The sequence below is a fragment of the Dermacentor albipictus genome, chromosome 3 (assembly GCF_038994185.2).
Source record: "Dermacentor albipictus isolate Rhodes 1998 colony chromosome 3, USDA_Dalb.pri_finalv2, whole genome shotgun sequence".
Lineage (NCBI taxonomy): Eukaryota > Metazoa > Arthropoda > Arachnida > Ixodida > Ixodidae > Dermacentor > Dermacentor albipictus.
This window is the reverse complement of record NC_091823.1, coordinates 143,782,883-143,807,321: the sequence shown is the minus strand read 5'-3', so window position 1 is coordinate 143,807,321 and position 24,439 is coordinate 143,782,883. Positions and strand designations below refer to the sequence as shown.

At 49.9% G+C, this 24,439-nt stretch overlaps 1 protein-coding gene across 1 annotated transcript in view; it reads left to right on the top strand.

Annotated features, from left to right (window-relative positions):
* LOC135905322 (high-affinity choline transporter 1-like) overlaps positions 1-24,439 on the top strand; it is a 56,556-nt gene that overhangs the window by 17,473 nt on the left and 14,644 nt on the right. Inside the window, exons 4-7 of the mRNA XM_065436352.1 lie at positions 21,408-21,556; positions 22,064-22,213; positions 22,747-22,876; positions 23,376-23,593. Coding sequence (XP_065292424.1) covers positions 21,408-21,556; positions 22,064-22,213; positions 22,747-22,876; positions 23,376-23,593 — 647 coding nt within the window. The remainder of the gene's footprint in view (positions 1-21,407; positions 21,557-22,063; positions 22,214-22,746; positions 22,877-23,375; positions 23,594-24,439) is intronic.

The window sequence follows — 24,439 nt, the reverse complement described above, 5'->3', positions numbered from 1 at the left end:
ATGTTAATGCCAGGAAATCGCCTACGGACCATTTGTACAGCTTCTCATTGGTTCAACCGGGAGGGTCTCCTTGAAAGAGCAGCAACTATGAAACAATGAAGCGCCTACACTTCACAGAGGACCCAGCTGCTGAGTAATGACAGCCTTGTGCGCAAGGCGTCCGCACGTTGCAGCACCGACACAGCGTGCACATTTGCGCGTTTATTCATGATCACAGCTGATTCCGATGGTAAATAAGTTCAAACGGAAGTAACGTAAGAAAATTGATTTATTTTGAATATTTCCGCAATTCTTTTTGTCTGTCACTAATTGGTCACAGTAATCAATTACATTTCTGAATGTAGTACTTGTAATCAGTTACCTTTTTCTGTAACGTGTAAAAGTCTGTCCACACTAGCGTATGCTTTACGAATTGCGCACACACGTATAATGTATATATACATTGAGAGGATGACAAGACACAGAACATAGTGCTCCTCACAGGTCTACCGGCAGGGATACAAGCACTGGTTTCATTTTTGAGCAGAATTGTGGCGTAGCGAAAACCAGGCATGACAGAACCAACATGGATTCTGCGCACACTTTCAACTAATGTATTTCCAGGAGAAAACAGGCTAGATAGAGCACATGCGCATAAGCCTAGCCAAAAGCGAAATCTGATTAAAACGATATATTCGTTACTGTGGGTATCAATAGAATGTTCAGTTATGCAGGTGTCCCCCCCCTCCCCCCCTTTTTTTTGGATGAAGTATGCCTCTGCCGACTGGCGTGCTATTGTGTCACAACTCTGTTTTATAGTTCGAGTCGCTGATAGCGCAGGTTCACAGCCTGCGCCCAAAGTAAACACTTTGTTTATATTCCTATTTTTTTCTTTTGGAAGCAAATGTATTGCAAGTATATGCGTCTTGCAGTTGGATCGCAAGTAGCGCTTGATCACGAGTCCTAGACATTCGAATCAGCAGCCCGAGCTCGGGTCTCGCGCTGGAGTGGTTGCAGTCTGCACAGCGCCACATGCATATTACCCATTACAATTGCCCCCGCGGCGAAGAAGAGCCATCCTAGCGACCTAAGATGATGAGTCGATAAGGGGGTCGTGGTACGGCTTCAGGCGGCTGATGTAAACCGTCTCGCAGCCACTGCGGTGTTTGTCCGAAGATGGCGTCACCGGTTCGACCACCTAATTTACAGGCGATGTACCCGCGACGATCCGGTATGGACCCTGATATTTCGGTGCAAGCTTTGGGCTAAGGCCTGGAGCTTGGAAGGGCGGCCGGAGCCAGACGTGAGAGTCCACTGCGAAGGACTGTGTGGGCTGGCCGTTGTCGTGGCGATCTTTGTGGATTCCTTGGGTATCCGACGTGAATGAGCGAGCCAGTTGGCGGCACTCTTCAGCATGGCGAGCAACTTCGGAAAGAGGGGTAAATTCAGAGGCATCCGGATGTTATGGTAGTACGGTGTCGAGGGTAGTGGATGGTTCACGTCCATAAAGAAAGAAAAATGGTGAGAAGCCTGTGGTAGCCTGAACAGCGGTATTATATGCGTATGTCCGAATTGGAATGATCGGATGCAACATACTTGGTGAGCATGTCACCAAGAATGCGGTTGAATCGTTCCGTTAGACCGTTAGTCTGTGGTTGATACGCCGCAGAGGTGCGGTGAACAGTGCGGCACGCGGCGAAAAGCTCATTAATAACTTCGGACAACACACGGCCTCGGTGACTGAGCAGTTCTCGCGGTGCGCCGTGCCGTAAGGTGAAGTGCCGTAAGATGAATGCGGCGACGTCGCGAGGTTGTGTTGTGTACGGCGACAATTATCCAGCGATTTGCGTTAGCAGTGCATTGAAGAGGCCCATAAAGGTCAATCCAAACCGATCAAAAGGACGTGCAGGACACGGTAAAGGTTGCAAAGGGCCTGTCGTATGAGAAGATGTCTTGCGTCGCTGACAGCCTGCACATCATCGAATGTATTTGCGGGCATAAGAATACTGCAACGGAGCAGCCGCCACAATGAGGCTGTACTGAGGAGGAACACGACGACGTGGGTTCGCTTGATATAGCGTCGCCATTTTGGCCTTCCGTTAGTTTCCTTGTAAATAAATTGTATATAGTATTGGGCTCCAGCTACACGTAACATTAATTTGGTGGAGGTTGACGTTCCCCGTACCCGTCATGAAGCTTCGCAGCGGTCGCAACGGCGACAGTGCTACTTCGGCTCCGGCCGGTGGCACTTCATCTACGCAACCGTCTCCGCCTGCAGCCCCGACCTACGTCGCCGTCTCCCCCCCTCGGGATCCTGGTGATTTCAACGGAGTCGGCAGCCCTGATGTTGACGACTGGCTCCGCGTATACGAACGTGTCAGCACCAGTCACAGGTGGGATCTGAATATTATGCTTGCGAACGTTCTTGTCTACCTCGACGGAGCTCCACTTGCATGGTTCCAGACTCACGAAGAGGAGATCTCGAGCTGGGATCTCTTCAAAGAGAAGCTCCGCGACCTCTTTGGCAATCCCTTCGGTCGCCAAGTCAATGCCAAGAAAGCCCTTGCCAGACGTGTACAGACGTCGACCGAGTCCTACGTGTCGTACATTCTCGACGTCTTGGCCCTTTGTGCCAAGGCTGACCCGACCATATCTGAGGACGATAAGGTTAATCACGTCCTCAAAGGCATTGCTGACGACGCCTTCAATTTACTGGTGTTTACGAACGTCACCAGCATCGATGCCATCCTCAAGGAGTGCCGCCGTCTCGAGCATGCTAAAAGCCGCCGGGTATCCCAGCACATCACGCGACTTCCCAACGCAGCTGCTACGTCATCCTGTGACGACCTCTTCCACCAGCCGTCATGATGTGACAACTTGACCTGCATCATTCGTCGTGAGGTCGAAGCGGCACAACCGGCGGCCCCTACATTCACGTCACTTGATCATCCTCCGGTGACAATCTCCTTGATCCAGGCCGTCGTCCGTGAAGAGTTGTCCAACGTAGGCCTGTAATCCATTCGTTCCATACGCTCGGAACCTTTTTCTCCACGCACGTCCCCACCGCGCTCTTTTTACTCCTCTTACGGACAGCGCAACCCCTCCGAATGGCGAACCGTGGACGACAAGCCAATCTGCTTTAACTGCCGACGCATTGGACATGTCGCTCGCCACTGCCGCAGCCGCTTGACTTCTCTGATACGCTATTCTCCTTATTGCCACCCTCGTCCCTCTAGCGCGTCCTTTTCCTTCGCCCCTTCTATGCCCGCTCCATCATCTGACCCTGCGACACCTTTGACACGACCCCGCTACTCCCGCTCGCCTTCCCCTTCCCGTCGTCAATCTCGTTTGCCCCCGTCACGCCGTGTTCCTTCTCCGACCTACTCGCCGCACCCCCGACCGGAAAACTTGACAATGCGGCTTCTGGAGGTGAAGATGCAAAGACGACATTGGCTCAAAATCCTCGCTTCACCTTACCCACGAACAAGAATCTTTTGGACGTTCTCGTCGACAATGTTCCTGTATGCGCGTTGATTGACACCGGGGCGCATGTGTCCATTATGAGTGCTGCTCTTCGCCGTCGGCTCAAGAAAGTTCTGACGCCCGCCCCGAACCGATTTGTACAAGTTGCCAATGGAAGGACTGTCGCTATTGTTGGCATGTGCTCTGCCCGACTCACCATTGCTGAGAGACACACCGTCGTTCTCTTCACCGTCATCGAGCATTGCCCTCACTAACTCATTCTCGGTCTGGATTTTCTTGGCAATCATTGGGCCCTCAGTGACTGTTCAGCCGGCTCACTTCGCCTTGACTTGCCTCTTCTTGCCGACCCTGTGGACCCGCCTTCAAGCCGTTTGAGCTGCATGGATTTTATTCGCCTACCGCCTCAATCTGTGACGCACGTCAACTTGTTGTCTTCACCAGCTGTATCTGACGGTAATTACGTGGTCGCACCTATTCCGGCAGTTATACTTGCACATGGTGTTACCGCGCCGCACGCTGTGCTGACAATTACTGGCAACCGCACCTGCCTTCCCCTTGTCGATTTCGCGCTAACCGCGCAAGTTCTGCCTCAGGGGATTTCATTGGCTATAATTAGCACTTTGCACGATGATGAGATCGAGCCATTCACAGTAGAAGATCGTCACAGCTCAGCCCATACTGTGACGTCATCGCACGGTACTGACGTCAACATTGAGAAGATGGATTCCTCTGACCTTACACCTGTTCTAGCTGAAGCCCTTTGCCGCGTTCTTGACGGCTATCGCGACATTTCCGACTTTGACAATCGACCCTCAGGTCAAACGACCGTCGTGACCCATCGCATAAATACTGGCGGTGCGAACCCTATTCACCGTCGTCCATATCGTGTTTCTGCGTCCGAACGAGCTGTTATCCAACAGGAAGTCAAAAACATGCTTGCAAAAGACATTATCGAGCCTTCCTGTAGTCCCGGGGCTTCTCCCGTCGTACTTGTCAAGAAGAACGATGGAACGTGGCGTTTTTGTGTAGATTATCGCCACCTGATCAAAATCACAAAAAATGGCGTCTAGCCTTTGCCACGTATTGATGACGCTCTAGACTGCTTGTACGGTGCCACCTCTTTTTCTTCAATCGACTTACGGTGCGGCTACTGGCAGATATCCGTCGACGACATGGACCGAGAGAAGACTGCATTTATTACCCCTGACGGCCTTTATCAGTTCAAGGTGCTGCCTTTCGGTCTTTGTAACGCGCCCGCCACCTTCGAACGAATGATGGACTCTTTGCTTCAGGGGTTCAAGTGGTCCACCTGTTTGTGCTATCTGGACGACTTCATCGTTTATTCGCCCACAATTGACACGCATCTAGACCGTCTTTCAGCGATACTTGACGTGTTCCGCCGCGCCAGTCTCCAGTTGAATTCGTCAAAATGTCACTTCCCTCGCCGCCAAATCACCGTCCTTGGACACCTCGTGGACGCCAGAGGCGTGCAACCTGATCCGGACAAGATTCGCGCCGTTACGGGCTTTCCTGTTCCGAAGTCTACGAAGGACGTTCGTAGTTTCGTAGGGCTGTTTTCTTATTTCCGACGCTTTGAGAAGGATTATGCGACCATCGCACGTCCTCCTACCGACCTCTTGAAGAAAGACGCCCCATTTTCTTGGGGACCTGACCATGCCACATGTTTTTCGCAGCTCACTACTCTCCTTACCACGCCTCCAATTCTGGCCCACTTTGACCCGTCTCCCTCAACGGAAGTTCGAACTGATGCCAGTGGTGACGGCATAGGAGCAGTGTTAGCACAACGCCAGCGTGGACCTGATCGCGTTATAGCTTATGCCAGCCGATTTCTATCACCCGTTGAGCGCAATATATTCAATCACAGAGCGCGAGTGCCTTGCTCTTGTGTGGGCTGTTGCGAAGTTTCGTCCATACTTGTACGGACGCTCCTTCTGTGTCGTCACTGATCACCGCGCGCTCAGCTGGCTATCCTCGCTCAAGGACCCCACGGGACGACTCGCTCGCTGGGCGTTATGCCTGCAAGAATATACCTTCTCCGTGGTATACAAGACGGGACGCTTGCACCAGGATGCCGATTGTTTGTCCCGCTACTCCGTCGAAGAACCGGCTGATGCGGACGCCATCGCTTGCGTTTTCTCTGTGTCCCAGTTGCTTGAAATCTGCAACGAGCAACGCCGCGATCCTTCATTACGAGTCCTCATCGACCATCTGGAGTCAACGCCAGGCGACGCCTCTCTCCAGATGTTTCTCCTTAAAGGGACACTAAAGGGAAAAATGATTTCTTCTGCATCAGTAAATTACCGTTCTGCAATACCAAAAACACCACTCTCACAACGATAAGACGTTTGGTAAGCCAGAAAAAACGCAAAAACGAAATACAGGTGGCGACGCCTACTTAAGTTCCCGCACCTGGGAGCTGTGACGTCTTGGATTTTAATGGCAACTTCTAGTGCCTACCAATTATATATAGATGTACAGATTGACTACATTGTGTTCTAAAGGAACCAAATATTAAACATGGCAACTTTCGGGAAGCTTTATTCAGCCAATGCGGCCCAAATGCGAAAACATACTTTGGAATCCCTGACGTCACGCTGACGTACAGGCGCTGGGGTTTCGGCGCGAAATTCAAATACTGAATCTTGGAACTTCATTTTCTCATATAATAATCAAACTATCTTTTTGAAATGACTGCCTGCAGGGTTCTCAAACAATGCTGCATTAGTCTATACTTATTTATTGTTTCGCTTTAATGTCCCTTTAAGGAGGGGACATTATACCGCGGCAATCTCGATCCACACGGCGTTGACCTTCTGCTGTTTTTTCCATCACACCTGCGTTCGACTGTCCTCCAATAGCTTCACGACGCTCCCTTGGCTGGACACTTGGGCGTCTCGCGCACGTACGACCGTGTACGCCGTCGATTCTTTTGGCCGGGTCTCGCCCGCTCCGTGCGGCGCTTCGTTGCCGCTTGTGAGCCCTGTCAGCGCCGGAAGAAGCCCTCCACACCTCCAGCTGGATGTCTCCAGCCGATCGACATCCCGCCGGAACCCTTTTTCCGTGTTGGTCTAGACCTTCTTGGACCGTTCCCTCTCTCGGGCTCCGGAAATAAATGGGTCGCCGTCGCTACTGATTATGCTACGCGGTACGCAATCACCAGAGCCCTCCCGACAAGTTGCGGTACAGACGTTGCGTACTTTCTGCTCTATGATATCATTTTAGTGCACGGTGCTCCGCGCCAATTACTTACTGACCGTGGTAGCAGGTTTCTGTCGGTAGTCGTCGAGGACATCCTCCGCTCCTGCTCGACAAAGCACAAGTTCAGCACGTCCTACCACCCACAGACCAACGGCCTCGCGGGGAGCCTCAACCGGACCATCACCGACATGCTTTCAAAGTACGACTGCGAGTCGGCCTAGTTGGAACAAATTCATCTTGAAACTTATTGTGCGCTCGTCCTTGTGTTTCTTCTATTCTTCGTCCCTGTTTGTTGCGCACAATAAGTTTCAAGATGAATTTCAAAGTACGTTGCGACCGACCATCACGACTGGCATCTTCACTTACCATATGTGACGTTCGCGTATAATTCATCGTGACACGACACCGCCGGCTTTTCACCATTCTATCTCTCATGCGGCCGAAAACCCGCGTTGCCCTTGGACATTTTGTTGACCTCGGCCAAACGTTCAACCACTGAATACGCCCGCGACGCGATCGCGCAGACGAGGCGCCCGTACAACGGCTTCAGCATACGTCAGAGGCGCGGGCACGAGAGCCGGCTGACATGGAAGTGGAAGAGCTTCCGTCACTTGCTCTTGAATTACCTGTCGGATCGCTGGAGCCAAATATTGAGAAGGCTTCTCCGTTGTCGGCGAAATCGAGAGCTGTCGCGCGACCTCCTCGCGCACAAATTCTCATATTTGTGTCAGCAAAGTTGCGTGGTTGTCGGCAATAACCAATGCTGCTAACCAATCTTCCGTAGAAGGTGGGCGCCGAGTTAAGAGGCGTTGTTTGCGTAGCTCGTCAAAAATTTGGCACAAATTGATAACTTCGGCCATGGTACGCGGATCCTTCGCTAACAACATTTGAAAAGCGTCCTCATCAATGCCTTACATAATGTGTTTTATGTTGCCCTTTTCTGCCATTGACGGATTCACGCGCTTACACAGGTGAATGACATCTTCGACTTGTGAAAGTTTCACCGTGATGTTGCGCATGCCCCCGTAAGCGTTGTTCGGCGCGAAGCTTGCGCACAGCAGGGTGCCCGAACACATTCTGCGAAACTTGTCTTGAATGCGCTCCATGTTGTAAAATCGTGTTCGTGGTTTCGGAACCAGAGGTTCGCGACGCCGATTAAGTAAAACAGCACGTTGTGCAACTTGGTGACGTCGTCCCACTTGTTATGCTGGCTCACCCGTTCGTAAGATGACAACCAGTCCTCCACGCCACGATCATTGGTGCCGCTAAAGATGGCAGGATCACGCTGTCGTCACACACCAGAAACGACGACCGCCGGAGGCTGTGGTGCATCTTCCTGGGTGGTTTCGTCAGGCATGGTCGAAGCACACGGTAGCGTCCGGTTTCGGAGTCCCAGTTTCCGAGGTTACCCAGCAGCTGCACCAACGGAAATGGTGGTTATTGCAGCTCGTTCGAGGGATCGCAAGTAGCTCTTCATCACGAGTCCTAGCACTTCGAATCATCAGCCCGAGCTCGGGCTCACGCTGCAGCGGTGGCAGTCCGCACAGTGCCACATGCATATTACCCGCTACATTATATATATATATATATATATATATATATATATATATATATATATATATGGGTCATTCCATCTCAAGTGTACTCGGTGTTTTATCGACCATCTGCGATTCTGCTGAAAAAAATCATACTGTTTTACCTAAAAGTGCGAAGTAATTATTCAAATGATTTTTCTTGAAAAAAAAATTTCTAATGCCCTGAGGACGCTTTGACGATTGCGCACACAAGTGAACCTATGCCAGGTAGAAAAATTTCTACAAAGTTATTGCTTTGACCTGTTACTGCGAATATTTTTTGAAATAGTCGCCAGACGGTGCTCTTTCGTGACTATTGTCGTTTATTACCTTTTGTTTTAATTTACATAATTTTTAGCCGTAAGGAAAAGTCGACAATTGCCCCTTTTTTAATATTTTTTATAAAAGAAAGTAACGTTTCCACGAGGAATATATTGGCAATAGGGGCTTGGTATGTGTGTATACTAGATGATAAAAATATTCGTATAAGAAATAAAGCCTAAGCTTTTGCTTAATGTCATGGTAAATATGAAAAAAATTACGTTCTGACTCAATTTGTGGCTTCATTTCCGCAACGTAGCGTTCCAAGTAAAAATATGGCATAGTCGGCATCGGATAGTATGCGTTGCTGTCTATCTATGTACAAAGATTCAAAAGTATAAATTTTGTTTTAAGCGAGAAAAAAAAATTTTGAACTGCACAATCACAAGGTTGCGTGGAGCATCTCTTTGCTTCACCTTCACTGCATAGCACGTCGGCCGGTGTTTCAGTCTCGCTCATTTTACGCGCTTCTTCTTTTCTTTTTGAAGACGAGGTCTTTTTTGGCGACTTCAGGTTGATTTGCGGTTCGTGGGGACTGAGTTTCTGGCCATCGTCATCTTGTAAGATTAGATAATTGCAGGCCTTCTAGTGCACGTAGGACAAGAAATAGGCGTCTGAGTTAAGCTTGGAACAAAAAAGATGCAGAAAGTTAGTGTGCTACTATATACGGAGAAGTTACAATGCCTAATGGCGAAATAACTTTACATGTGCCCGTTCGCACAGCATGCGCCTAAAACCGGAACCGGTAGTGTGGCTCTACGAAAGATATGGGCCAATCCCGGAGAGATTGCTGTCTAAAATTTTTGGCTGATCCCAAAGGCAGTACACTATAGACAACAAACCACATGGTGCCCTAATGCGCCATGGAGGACACTTTCTTCGATGACCACCGCTAGATGTTGTGTCGTGTTCTTTTCTTTTTTTACCCAGCGCTTCGTTTGCAAATATTTACGATTCCCAAAATAAAACATCACAAATAGAATATACGTTCTCATGGCGGCTTTATTTTGCACGGCATTATTTCAAACTTACTTTGATATAACTTATATACCTGCCCGTCTTGTCTCCGTTCGCGTGTAGCCTTCCACTGTAAGCACAGTTCACTTCGATACTCGAACTATTTATGTGGTTGAATAGGATGTAACCCCAGCGAGAATTGAAGTAGGTGAGAAGGGCTTAAAGTGATGAAACTTCCGTGTGCCTTTTATAGTAGTCACTTTGCTGAACCGCGGGGACAGCACAATTTTTCTTTTTTGAACAGTTTCCTTCGAAACCCAAAGAATAGTTATCCCTTGGATACTCTCCTTCGCCCACGTGAACAGCTGGTGTGGGGTCATGATTTGGTCACGAATTGGCCTCTGAAGACTTGCTCGGGCTGCTAGCCGTTTCACGGTGCCGCCAAGACCGTCACAGGCACTCTTGCCATGAGCTGTAGCATAAAAATTCCATTCTGCACCAATTCCGAAGTCATCTTCGTGATTGCAGAGGTTCACAAGGTTCCTTTTGTTTTTGTACTGTGCTGGAGCTCCGTCAGAAAAGTAGAGGATTTTTCGTAGGTGAGGCAACTGTTGCTTAAGTACTGTCACAACTTCTGTCTGGAACGCGGACACTGCAACGGCGTCGTGCTCTGTACAGTCAGAAATGACAACGTATTTCTTGACTACAATTTCTTCGTCAGGGCAGCAATAGACTACAAATGGGTGCAGTATTGCTTGCGCATTCACCCATTGGTAGGCCTGCGGGGCATCTTGCACAACGAATGTATAGTTCTCTGAAAAGTCTAGAAGAACAAGCGCTTCGGTTTTGGTAAGCTTTGACTTTGCATGACCAAGGTAGGATGCTTGTTTCTTGCTGATATAATGATGAATTTTCACTTTGGCTAGCATCTCCGAAAATTTCTCGCGAAAGTCATCCGGGGTTAGCAGAAGAGTTTCGAGTTTGCATCGTAGGCCACCTACCCACTGCTGTACATGTATGTGGTCGACTTCTTCGTTGTTATGTAGTGGGCTGTTACGAAGCGCCGTTTCGACGTTTTCTGTACCGGGGCAGGTCTGGCACCTCCCACGCATGCAATCTTCATTTCCTGTGTCACACACAGTGGTTGCCAACAGTTCTTGCAGGGATTTCCTTAATCCGGAACTTTGGATCATCAACTTAAAATTTTGGTGATCCATGCAGACACAAATGGAGTGCGTGCCACTTGCCCCTGCTACCACGCAGTTTGATGGTCGCAAACTTGCAAACATGGAAAATCCACACTTGATATTATGAGTACTTTTCCACTCTGCATACAGCTCCTTTAAATTCAAAAGCAACAGTCGCTTTTGTCGACCTGCTATTACATCTTTCTGCCCCGAGAGACAGTATGAAACACTATCGTCTTCATAAAAGTCCTTTATCAAAGTCTTCACGCTTTCGCTGATTGGGTGGCCCTTCTTTATTGGTGGGGTGCTGAGGATTCCATGCTCAGTTCTCAGTTTGATTGCTGCCCGTACTTGTCTTTGCGAGACTCCGAAACATTCCATAATTTTTTTTTTTTTGAGACCACGACACAGGAGCAAGGGTTAAGAGCTCTATTTTCCTTTCGCGTTTTGCTTCGGCGTGAAGCCTTTCTCTTACATTTTCCATTAAAGTCACATAGTCGCTAAGCGTAAAATCGATACGTTGTCTCTTTGTCCTTGCAGTCTGACTGGGTGCGGGTGTGGTTCGCGCTTGTCTCTGTGCTGGGGTTCCGTGGCTCAGGCCTTCGTCTGTTACACAATATGCTGGGCTTCCTTCATCGCCTGCTCTGCTGGCAGATGTCTCCACAGCAGTGGCATTCAACCCATTCACACCTCCCACATGTGCGACTACAAAAAAGGCCGGCACCTTTATATACTGAAGTGCCTCTCGAGAAGAGCGCCTCTTCTCCACTTCATAGCACCGGCGCATGCAAGCTTGGCGCAATCTAGATCCTGGAATGAGATCCAAAGATGGGTGCGAATCTTACAAGGATAGGGATATCACAGATGAGCCTCGGTAATTCTTGATGTGTGAAAGAAACGGATTCGAGCACTATTTGGATGCTATGTGCGATGTGTACTTCTTTACGTAGAGGTGGTGATGATGGCCACATACTGTATCATCCAGTGTGCATTTTGAACGCAGAATCAAGAGCCGGCGATCAAGCTCGCTCAGTTCTTTGACACTACTGATGTACTGATTTTTCACGTAGATTGTCCTGTGGCATCCATTCGGTCCAAGTAAACAGTGCGGTAATTAAGCACCTGAAAATAAATCGTAAAAATACTATTGCCAGGAACACGTGTCATTGAATTATATATTGATGCATACATGCCAGAAAGTCTGACATAAGCCACCTGTGCCACGCAAAAACAGCAAGAAACGTAATTCAACTTTACGGCCCCGTTTTTTCGTCCTCCTACGAATGTAAGGCTAGAATTTTTATGTGCATCCGGCAACACAATGGCGTTAAAATCACCCCTTGTCCTGGAGAGGAAATACATGAACTAGAGGCATAGTGTAGTTTAAACGTGCCATGAATTATTACGCAAATCCATGTACCTGAATTCCTAGAAGCTGAAGACGCACCAAAACTGTCGTCCAGTCTGTCGACTTGATACATTTTCTTCACACCTCGATCATCGGAAAGAAACTGTAAACATGAACGCCGGTTTCCTTCTGTAACAGCTGTAGCTTTGCCTGGGATAAAGCGGAGCAGTAACAGACGACACACCTATCGCCTGCTCGTAATGCACGCTCCTCCCGTCGTCTTGACGTCGCTTTCCCAGCCTCGTTGGGTGGCATCGCGGGACGCGTTTACGATACGAATACGTGTTCCAACCACACATTCAAAGCCGCTTCGCAGACATTCTAGGTATCAAGCCGGCCAGTGGCCGTTTTTGTTGTTTTAGGTTTAGCAGAACGCCACAAATCGCTTGTTCGTTGAATAAAGCCACAGTTCTGGTTCCTGTTCTAGCGCGTTTTTAGTGACTGGTGGCATGTTGATCGAATTTATTTCACTGTATTTTTTAAGAATTACGCGTTATAACTTCTCCGTATATATTAGCACACTAACTTTCTGCATCTTTTTTGTTCCAAGCTTAACTCAGACGCCTATTTCTTGTCCTACGTGCACTAGAAGGCCTGCAATTATCTAATCTTACAAGATGACAATGGCCAGAAACTCAGTCCCCACGAACCGCAAATCAACCTGAAGTCGCCAAAAAAGACCTCGTCTTCAAAAAGAAAAAGAAGAAGCGCGTAAAATGAGCGAGACTGAAACACCGGCCGACGTGCTATGCAGTGAAGGCGAAGCAAAGAGATGCTCCGCGCAACCTTGTGATTGTGCAGTTCAAAAATTTTTTTCTCGCTTAAAACAAAACTTAATCTTTTGAATCTTTGTACATAGATAGACAGCAAAGCATACTATCTGATGCCGACTATGCCATATTTTTACTTGGAACGCTACATTGCGAAAATGAAGCCACAAATTGAGTCAGAACGTAATTTTTTTCATATTTACCATGACATTAAGCAAAAGCTTAGGCTTTATTTCTTATACGAATATTTTTACCATCTAGTATACACACATACCAAGCCCCTATTGCCAATATATTCCTCGTGGAAACGTTACTTTCTTTTATAAAAAATATTAAAAAAAGGGGCAATTGTCGACTTTTTCTTACGGCTCAAAATTATGTAAATTAAAATGGAAAGTAATAAACGACAATAGTCACGAAAGAGCACCGTCTGGCGGCTATTTCAAAAAATATTCGCAGTAACAGATCAAAGCAATAACTTTGTAGAAATTTTTCTACCTGGCGTAGTTTCACTTGTGTGCGCAATCTTCAAAGCGTCCTCAGGACATTAGAAATTTTTTTTTCAAGAAAAATCGCTTGAATAATTACTTCGCACTTTGAGGTAAAACAGTATGATTTTTTTCAGCAGAATCGCAGATGGTCGATAAAACACCGAGTACACTTGAGATGGAATGACCCATATATATATATATATATATGTAAGCAACGAACATTGCGCCTTCACTACAAGACCCTGTTTTTTTCAAGAAATCGAGGTGCCTGGAAGACATTGAGGAGACAACCCCGCAAGCGGCGGGCTGCATGCCTGCAGCCTCGCCGCCACCCCTGGTTCAACCCCCCTTCGCTGACCGCAGGCATCTCCCTCCGCCTCGAGTCCCGCGTTTTACGACCCTGGCGGTGTGCAGTAGCCAGTGTCGCACAGAGAGAGTAAAGTGGCATTTCAAAGAGAAAGGTTGTGTGTCTGCTTGCTCCCCCAAGTTCGCGAGGCGCCCTTGTTGCGTGGGAGCCGCTTGAGGCGAGTGTACGCCTGAGCTTTACTTTGCGTCGCGTTTTCTGGCCCACAGTGGCACATTCGCGGGCCGCTCTCGGCCTGAGCTAGTGTTTTAGCCAAGTGCGCGCTTAGCTAGCTGAGTCCGCGTTAGAGAACCCCTTTTTGTTTACACTCAGAAGTGGGATAATCCCAACAAGCCCGTCAAGATGAACCAGGAAGGCGAACACCCGTACAACACACGTCTTGCTGCCCAGTCGCGCGCTGCTGAGGAGGTGACAAGCGCCACCGAGCTCCAACGAGACAGCAGGCAACGCAATGATCGCGGCGCATCAGACCAGCTCCAAGAAAAAGTCGCCCAGCTTTCTCGACTGCAGGAGGAGATTCGGGAGCTCGGCGGCTCTACTCCTGCTGCCTCAACACCGTCGTTCCAGCCGGATTCAGGCCCGAGCAACGCCATCTTGGGACAGCTTACCGAGGCCTTCACTGCAATGGCCCGCATGATGGAGAGGATGAATGCGCCCTCGACAGCGACAACTGTTCATGTGAGTCCGGACCCCTCTACCGCAATCCCGAGCTTTAACGGAGACAGCGCCCAAATTAGTGCTGAAGATTGGCTGCAAACATTTTCGCGCGTTGCGGATTTAGCCAACTGGTCTGAACAACAACGCCTAACTGCAATTCACCTCAAGCTGCAGGGCCCCGCTAAGGATTGGCTAATCTCGTCAGCAACAAGGCATCAGTCATGGCAAGAGTTCGAAACTGCATTTAAATCAGCCTTCGTGACTGAAGAAAGCTTCCCGGATTTATGGAGAAGAATGGCCGAACGAGTGCAGTGTCGTGACGAGGAGGTGGCGAAGTACGTTCGAGAAAAGGAAAGAATGTGCGCCAGGGTCAAGCTAAGTCTGCCGGACACAATTACCGAGATTGTCAGAAGCCTCTGGTCGACTAAAATGAGTTTCGCGCTGCGGGACAGAAGCTACAGAAGTGTGGACGAGTTGCTTCAAGCTATCAAAGCGTATGAAAATTTTACAGAAAGCCGCGAAAAGCAATTCCCATCGGCACAAAGATTCGGCAGCCGAAGCCGACCGAGCAGTGGCCACCAGCCATTTCCTTCGTCAACAGAAGTAGACGATGCTGTACGCAGCAGTACCGTGCGAGAACGAGTGCGACACACGGACGGAGTACGTTGTTACAACTGCCAAAAAACGGGCCACCTGTCGCGTCAGTGTTCTGAGCCACGGCGCCCACTTCACTGCACGAAGTGCAATTACGATGGGCACAGCGCGAAATTTTGTCCGAATCAGGACCGCTCAGGGAACGTGACCAATATTGTACGCACCACGCCTTCAAAGAAGGTGTACAAAAGCGTTTGCGTTGACGGCGAATGGATGCTCGCTCTTCTCGATACGGGTGCCGATGTGAGCTTGATCAAGCTGACGCCTGCGGTGCAGCTGAACAGGGAGCTTACGGCACCTCCCGGAGCGGCCATACGTGGTGTGAGTGGACAGCGGTCATCCCTCGGCGAACTAGACTTAAGGGTGCGCGTCGATGATGTTGATCTTCCCGCCGTCCACTTTTACATAGTCAGCGACGACGCCTTTGTTGGACCGGACGTCATCATTGGTACGGACGTGATTGACTTGCCCGATTTGCTTCTGGTCCGTAGTGGTGGGTGTGCCCATTTGCTAAACCAAAGGGAAGCACAAGAGCTGGCAGGTCTTGTTGCAGAATTGGAAAGACAGAGAGAGGTCGTCAAGTGTCGCGAAAGCGTTGAGGCTGCCCCTCGGACGGTTCTGTCTGTGTCGGGAACGCCTTCCCTTGATGAACCTGATGTTTTCAGTGACCCGGTTGCGAACTACAGCGACGTCAAGTTGCCCATGAAGCAAGGTCAAATACTCAAGTGTACACCCGCTCCTTGCAACATGCCAGAGCAAGTTTTACTGACTGCCAATGAGGAGGCCCATGCGCTGCAATTAATAACCCGAAGTGATAGTAATGTTGGCTCGATCGTCTATGGAGAGGAGAAAACACAGCCCTACGTGTTGCTTAAGAAGCATAATAATTGTAGTGCAGTGCAAATCAAAGAACTGGGGTACACCGGCATCGCTGAAATGAAAATCGTGGAGCTCCCTGAAAGCAAGTCGGTTTTCCAGCCACCATACCGCAGCTCCTACTATGAAAGGCGGGTACTGAAGGACATTACTGATGAGCTGAAATCATGTGGATTAATCCGTGACAGTAGTTTCCAGTACAGCATCCCTGTTCTTCTCGCACAGAAAAAAGGATTGCGCATACAAGAGGGTGATAGACTACCGCCGCCTCCGTGGCCACAAACAGTTAAGGACACAGGACAGCCTACGAACACGCAACCTAAACACAGAGACCCGTACATTGTTACAGAGGTGCTGCCTGCAGACACATATCGCATCTCGAACCCACGAATATCGAAGGTGTCGACGCGGCCAGACCACTTCACGAGCGCCCATGTAAGCCAGACGAAACAGTTTAAATTGGCGTCGGTCAGCGAGTGCGGAAGCGAGTGAGAATGATGAGACTCTCTCGGGACGAGATCGTGCAGGATGGTCGAGTGTAAGCAACGAACATTGCGCCTTCACTACAAGACCCTGTTTTTTTCAAGAAATCGAGGTGCCTGGAAGACATTGAGGAGACAACCCCGCAAGCGGCGGGCTGCATGCCTGCAGCCTCGCCGCCACCCCTGGTTCAACCCCCCTTCGCTGACCGCAGGCATCTCCCTCCGCCTCGAGTCCCGCGTTTTACGACCCTGGCGGTGTGCAGTAGCCAGTGTCGCACAGAGAGAGTAAAGTGGCATTTCAAAGAGAAAGATTGTGTGTCTGCTTGCTCCCCCAAGTTCGCGAGGCGCCCTTGTTGCGTGGGAGCCGCTTGAGGCGAGTGTACGCCTGAGCTTTACTTTGCGTCGCGTTTTCTGGCCCACAGTGGCACATTCGCGGGCCGCTCTCGGCCTGAGCTAGTGTTTTAGCCAAGTGCGCGCTTAGCTAGCTGAGTCCGCGTTAGAGAACCCCTTTTTGTTTACATATATATATATATATATATATATATATATATATATATATATATATATATATATATATATATATATATATATATATATATACAGTGAAAGCTCGTTGATTCGAACTTCAATAATTCGAATTTATGGATAATTCGAACTGTACGATTTGGTCCGGCCAAGCTCCATAGAAGGCTATGTATAAAAAAGTCCGTTAATTCGAACGCGAGAAGGTTCCCTCACGGATAATTCGAACTACGCTCGCCTGGCACACGGCCAGAGAAACGCGCCTACTGCCTACACACAAGGCTGTATTGCCTCCGAAACAGAGAGAACGGCGAGCGAAGGCAAAATCGGACAAAAATCTAACCGACGTGGGGTCAGCCAGAAGGCAGCGGCGGCTGCCGCCTCTCCGTTCTACGTAACCTCGGAGACTTCTTGCCCGTTGCGAATCTCGGAGGCTTTGCAAATCTTGTACAGCTGCTAATGTTGTGCGGAGATGGCACGGCAAGCTCCAAAACACAGCGAATCAAGTTCGTCGCAGCTGCGCTTGCAATCAAGAACCAACGAATCAGGGCCTTCGCCACCTTCACATGTTCAACGTCTTTGTCTCGGCAGTCTTCATCGGTTGTGCACCTCTGTTTTCAGCTTAGGAGGTATCGGCCGTCGCGATTCATTGGGATGGTGTTAAGCCTCGGCTAACGTTCGTTTCGGTGGACATCGGTGTTGTGGCACAGTCGGACCCAGAGCTTCGAGTTGAAGATGGCGTGTGCCCGCGGCACACGCCATCACTTTATGACACGCCAAATTTCTGACATGCCCTACTGCTTCCAAATCGCAGTGTACTGTTGCCCTCCTTCACTTTCGTTAGTTCGAACTTTCGTTTATTCGAACTGAAGCGGCTTCCCCTTGCGGTTCGAATTAACGAGCTTTTACTGTATATATATATATATATATATATATATATATATATATATATATATATATATATATATATATATATATATATAGGGGTTTTCTTCAAAGTTCAGCACGCAGGACCCGACGTAACATACGCAGGAAAGAGACGACGAACTTTTTGGAAGACTTCTTTTACTTAACGTTTTCGGCTGGTGGACCAGCCTTCGTCAGAGTACAGTAACGCATGTACAACACATACACAGTTTTAAAGGCACCGTATCACGAACAGAGGGCGCGCTATCTACACTGACTGGACAATACACTGCGCATCATAAATCATTATCATTGCGCATTATAAATGATTATTCATGACACGCATTTTGGAATATACAAAAAATGAAATCCAGATGTGTTCACGATACAATACATGCAAACATGACTCTCAAGTAAGTGCCAGCGGTTACAATGGTTATGTGTAGTGAAAACAAAATGACTTACACATGCAGATACAAAGGCGTGATGTTTAGCACATGGCATCTCTAAGTGCAACCTCGAATTATCTAAAAATTGATATGTTAAGCGTACAACTTCGAGCCACAGCGACATACGTCAAAAAAACCACATGTAAAATAGGAGACAGAAAAAAGCGCTGAGATCATGTGCGTACACTGTGTGGGAAGTGTATATTTGTGCTCAATCTAAAGTTAGACAGGTTAGTTTTCCTTTGTTTTCATTTATTCCAGACGAGACAGTGTTAAATTTGTGAATCAGGTAAGATTCGCGAAGGTCGCGGTCATGGTTGGGGCGGAATCCAGATTCGAGTGTTGTTACTTTGAGATTATTAAATGAGTGGCCCGGCATGTTAACATGTTTCGAGAGTGGTAGATTTGGTTGGGATTTGGCATGTGACCTGTGGTTGTTAAAACGGATTCTGAAAGGTGTTCCAGTCTGGCCTATGTATTGCATGTGGCAAGTGCCGTATACGCGAGCAAGTAAACTACGTTATATGAATCACAGTTGAAACTGCCTTTAATAGTGAACATGAATTGGCTGGCTATATATATATATATATATATATATATATATATATATATATATATATATATATATATATATATATATATATATATATATAATGTTCAACTATAATTAGCTTGACAATGTGTTTTACTGCGCCCTCTTAAAGGCGTGTCGGTTTAAGCTCGAGGCATCTGTTTCTATCGCTTCTCCTGGCGGTTGTCGTTACCGTCCACTCATGCCATTGGCGCTTCTGCCTACTATTGCGACATGCTCCACACAAAGCAAAACAAGTAATGGATTATTTGGACAAACTCGTTCACGATATTGAAGACAGTGCCTTCCTTAGCCAGTCACCTCCACTTTCCCGTGTCTGGTTTCTGGGTTTCTAGCATTTTTCGTGGACCGATCGCGAATACAGTGCAATATGAAAACGCGCGCCAGTGCCGAAAGTAGTGTAGTCTGAAGTGGGGCGCTCCCGTGGGTATCTAGAATAAAACTAAGCACAGTAAAAAAAAATTACCGACGATTACGTTACTTCCTAATGCGAAATTTGAGCGCAGCAAATGCGAGCCTTTGTTTGCGTTTGGCCTCGGCCTCGGCCGCGCGAACGGTAGAGTTTTCTCTGCGACGGCGATGAGCTTCTGCTTCAGCCTCGCTTACTGCTGGTTGCTCTCGACGGCGGCGATGAGCCTCCGCTTCGGCGGTGCGAACGGCAGGGTCTTCTCGGCGGCGGCGATGAGCTTCTGCTTCAGTCGACGGCGGCGATGAGCCTCCGCTTCGGCGGCGCGAACTGCAGGGTCTTCTCGGCGGCGGCGATGAGCTTCTGCTTCAGCCTCGCTTACTGCTGGTTGCTCTCGACGGCGGCGATGAGCCTCCGCTTCGGCGGCGCGAACGGCAGGGTCTTCTCGGCGGCGGCGATGAGCTTCTGCTTCAGTCGACGGCGGCGATGAGCCTCCGCTTCGGCGGCGCGAACTGCAGGGTCTTCTCGGCGGCGGCGATGAGCTTCTGCTTCAGCCTCGCTTACTGCTGGTTGCTCTCGACGGCGGCGATGAGCCTCCGCTTCGGCGGCGCGAACTGCAGGGTCTTCTCGGCGGCGGCGATGAGCTTCTGCTTCAGCCTCGCTTACTGCTGGTTGCTCTCGACGGCGGCGATGAGCCTCCGCTTCGGCGGTGCGAACGGCAGGGTCTTCTCGGCGGCGGCGATGAGCTTCTGCTTCAGTCGACGGCGGCGATGAGCCTCCGCTTCGGCGGCGCGAACTGCAGGGTCTTCTCGGCGGCGGCGATGAGCTTCTGCTTCAGCCTCGCTTACTGCTGGTTGCTCTCGACGGCGGCGATGAGCCTCCGCTTCGGCGGCGCGAACGGCAGGGTCTTCTCGGCGGCGGCGCTTAGCCTCTGCTTCGGCGACGCGTACTCCTGGATCATCTCGACGGCAGCGACGGTAAGCTTCTGCTTCGGCGGCACGCACCTCTGGATTCTGACGGCGACGGCGCTGGGCCTCTGCTCTGGCAGCTCGTGCAGCAGCAGCAGACGGAGGACTTCCATCGGTCGTCTCGCTCATGGCTCAGAAAGAACTGGCAGATAATTTCGCAGTGGCGAACGGCAGCGGCAATTTCGGCTCGGGCGGTGCACATATACAGATCCGCCGCCACCGATCTGGCTCTCTGATTGCCACCGCACAGGGCGAACGGCAGCGGCAATTTCGGCTCGGGCGGTGCACATATACAGATCCGCCGCCACCGATCTGGCTCTCTGATTGCCACCGAACAGGGGTTGCATTGGAGGAGGAGCGAAGAAAGGAATTAAGTTCGAGCCGGCGCTTTGACAACCGGAGACTCGCAGGAAGAGGGGGGAGGGGGGCGGCGTGTACACCCAGCGGCAAACGATGGGGGCAGAAGCGCGCGCAGCAAGCGGACAATACGATAAAGGGAGGAGGGAAGATATAGCAGCGACTGACTGATGCCGCTGACGCCGATAGTGAGTCAACCCCAGCTGCGGAGTTGGTTTCAGGGACAACGCCGCCGATGCCGACACAAACAATATGATACCCTCGCTTCCGCAGCGCTAAGAACCAGGTCTAGCCGTGGGAAGGTGGTCACGTATTCGTCGACGTGCCGGGGCCTACGTGAAATAACCGGCGCGTCGGCAACTGAAGAGCACCCTATCCGCCACACAAGAACAGGGGGGGGGGGACCCTTTCCTCCTCTTTCTGCATGGTGGCGACGGTGTTCTATGCAGTCACGTTATCTTGACTCTCTAGCGGCGTCAGCGGCATCCAGGGGTATCAGTCGGTCGCTGCTAGCGCTGGGGGGATGAAAGGGGGGCGGAGCTGGTTACGAGGCCGACGACAACGCCGACGATGACGCGAAACCCAGGAACGGACGCCAAAGAGCTGCGCTCTAAAAAATTAAACACTCTTACTCACCTCCTACTCTCCCCACGTGAGCGCTGACGCTATAAGCGCCATGCGCAGTGGCTGTGCCCATTGTCAACCCCAACTTTCTCAGGAAGACCTTGTCTTTGATGCCCTTCCAACTGGATGGTTGAATCGCCTCCTAATTACTCACTGCGCAGGCGCCACCGTGGAGGTCATCATGGACTTTGAGCGCACAGAGTCGGTGGTCGCGTCGGCGTGTATCGCCCTTTTCTACACGTTCACGGGCGGCCTCTACTCGGTCGCCTACACGGACGTCATCCAGCTCCTGGCCATCTTCGTCGGCCTGGTATGCGGTTCTTTGCTTGTCTTTCCTGCTCAATATTCTCCATGAGTGATGCTTTGTGTGACGACAGTAAGAGGCATCTGCATAATCTAGGACATCGTAAGGTCCTAGATAAGGTCCTAGATCATGCCATAAGGCACGGCATTCTGGAATTGTTTTCTTGCTAACCTGCCTTCAGAAGCCTAAATTTAAGAAGGGAGCTGGCAGCCGAAGTTGCACACTTTGGTATTGAAGTGACATAAACAGGGCTAAAGTGCCACAGAAAGGCTGCCTAACGTTTCGATTGGTGGACCTACACAAGTCGAAGGTGGCCTTATCATGCTCGGAGGGCTGACAAGCCACCTTCGACAAAGATAAGTCCACTTACTGGAACGTTGGCCAGCCTTTCCGAGGCACTTTTGCCCTGTTTATGTAAATTCAGTACCACAGCCTTCCGTAGAGCAATTACGATTTCCTATATTGATCACGTGGCACATGGCTGATGGCGTGTCTTTCCCGTTCGTCGCTCAGTGGTTGTCGGTGCCGTTCGCCATGTTCCACGAGGCGGTCGGCCCGATCTCGTACCCGAGGAACGACTTCGTGGGCAGCGTTGAGTGGAAAGACTTCGGCAACTACTGGGACTCCATGCTGCTCCTCATGATGGGCGGCGTGCCCTGGCAGGTTGGTGGAACATGTGTCCCGAAGCTCTCGCATTCCTCTCTGTTCGACTTGTCACCACTCGTGTAGCCACCTTCTTTACGCCGGTTTCAGGCTAGTGCACTACTCTCTCGCGACAACAGGAACACAAATACCCTCTCGCATTCAGCGGCAAATATTGTTGCTGCGTGTACTTTTCACAGCGCGTTTTCCAATGGTGCATGGACCTGCGAACCTGAGGCTAATGGCTTTTCTGCAGCGTTCGTGAAAGTCGCCTATCTTCGCAGTGCGTGCTCGAAAAGTACTGCGTTAATAGAAGGGGACTCAGTGACATATAGAAGCTGTGCTAGAGACGTGGACAGGCACGAAAACCTGTTATATGTGGCAATGTCTTGCATGTCTAAGGAACGGTCGAGTGAATTGCTTGCCTACTCTAGCGCTGCTTTTCCAATGTGAAAGTTCACCGACTAAACCAAGTTTCCCTACTAAAAGTGGCCCGCCGTCTCTCTCCTTACTACCTGTCGCTCTGCAACACACTCAACGCGCTGCGCACGCAGGTCTACTTCCAGCGGGTTCTCTCGAGCCGCACGGCCGAGGGTGCCGAGCTGCTGTCGTACATGGCGGCGTTCGGCTGCCTGTTCATGGCCATCCCGCCCGTCATCATCGGCGCCGTCGCCAAGGCAGCCAGTGAGTGCAGCATTGCTACGCAGGGGAAAGCAGAGTGCGCGGCCAGTGCCAGCGACTTGTAATTGCCAAAATCACGGAGTAGAAATAAAGGCCCCAAGTTCATTGCACTACAGAATATGGTCTCATCAACCAGCCCTCCCGGTGCAGTGTCAAATATGCTTCAGCTGTCAAGGAAAGGTTGCAGAGAGAGGGCATTCATAACCGATGGACGTAGCCTGCATGGATGTGCCACTCGGTGACCGACATGACAGGAAATGCGTGATGATCACAACGAACGGCAGGACCCATTGTTTGGGGTTATCACGGCAGCTGTTTCAGCTTAATCGCCGCACTTTGCACCGTTACATGAAGCTGCCATGCTCAGGTGGAATTCGAGACGCTATGCATAGGCCGCAGAGAACGCTATTTTCTGTTCCTAATCAGTTCATGCCCCATGCATGACTCGCCTTCACCAACGCGTATTCGCACCGCCAACTCTTTTCCCTGCCCTTGCGTGCAGACTTCACGCAGGCGGGCTACACGAAGGCCGTTCCACTGACGGGCGATGCGACGTCGCTGACGTTGCCGCTGGTGCTGCAGTACCTGACGCCCGGCTTCGTCTCCGCCATGGGGCTGGGCGCCGTCTCCGCGGCGGTGATGTCTTCTTCGGACTCCTCCATCCTCAGCGCGGCATCCATGTTCGCCTGGAATATCTACAAACTCGGCATCAGGCAGAACGTGCGTGCTCTGTCCGGTCCCATTGTTTTTGTTTTTTGTTTTCTACTTGGCGAACAGGGGTGCGCTAGCGTGGAACTTCGTTTTGTAGCCAATAGTGCAGAACGTCACATGGTACTGTGGATTTCCTGCGGTGGGTAATCATCGCCGAAGGCACAGGGTGCACACACGTGCAGATGCCACTACGGCTCGCCGAGTGTGAAAAGTTCGAGCTGAGAATGTGCATTTCAGATAAATGGTCATTGCCACAATAATCACGTAATAATGACGCTGCGGATTATGATATGTACAGGTGGTGACTATACTCACTTGTTACAGGAATCGGTACGTACCGTTTGAAATGAGAGAATTCTTTCCAAAGGGGTTATCCCTCCTTATTAAAAAATAAAGGATTGAGCTTCGCCGATATTTCCGGATATAGAAGCCATATCAGCGAGGAGACCGCGACGTCTGACGTGACTCAGCGACTCAGTCGTGGTGCCACCGTCTTTGCGTGAGGATAACGGAGAATACGAGTATTGTTTTATTTATTATTTTCGTAATTTCAATATATTAATTTCAAAGAAGACAAATACAAAAAGAGATCTCATAGTAAAATAATGTAATGTGCGAGACCCCTTGGTAATGTTTACGTCAAAGAAAAAAAATCATCCATGATTCACCTATACCCCTTAATGTGAAATGCAAAAGCAGCTTTATATGCGTTTTCCTTTTGCGATATATTGCCTGGCGCGGACAATCTGTCTCGTGCGGCACGTTGAAAATGGAGTGAAGGGTCACGCGACTGCGTCGCTAGTCGGGAGATTCCGGCAGGCAGCCTGTGGGTGACGCGTGGGCGCAGTTCACAGC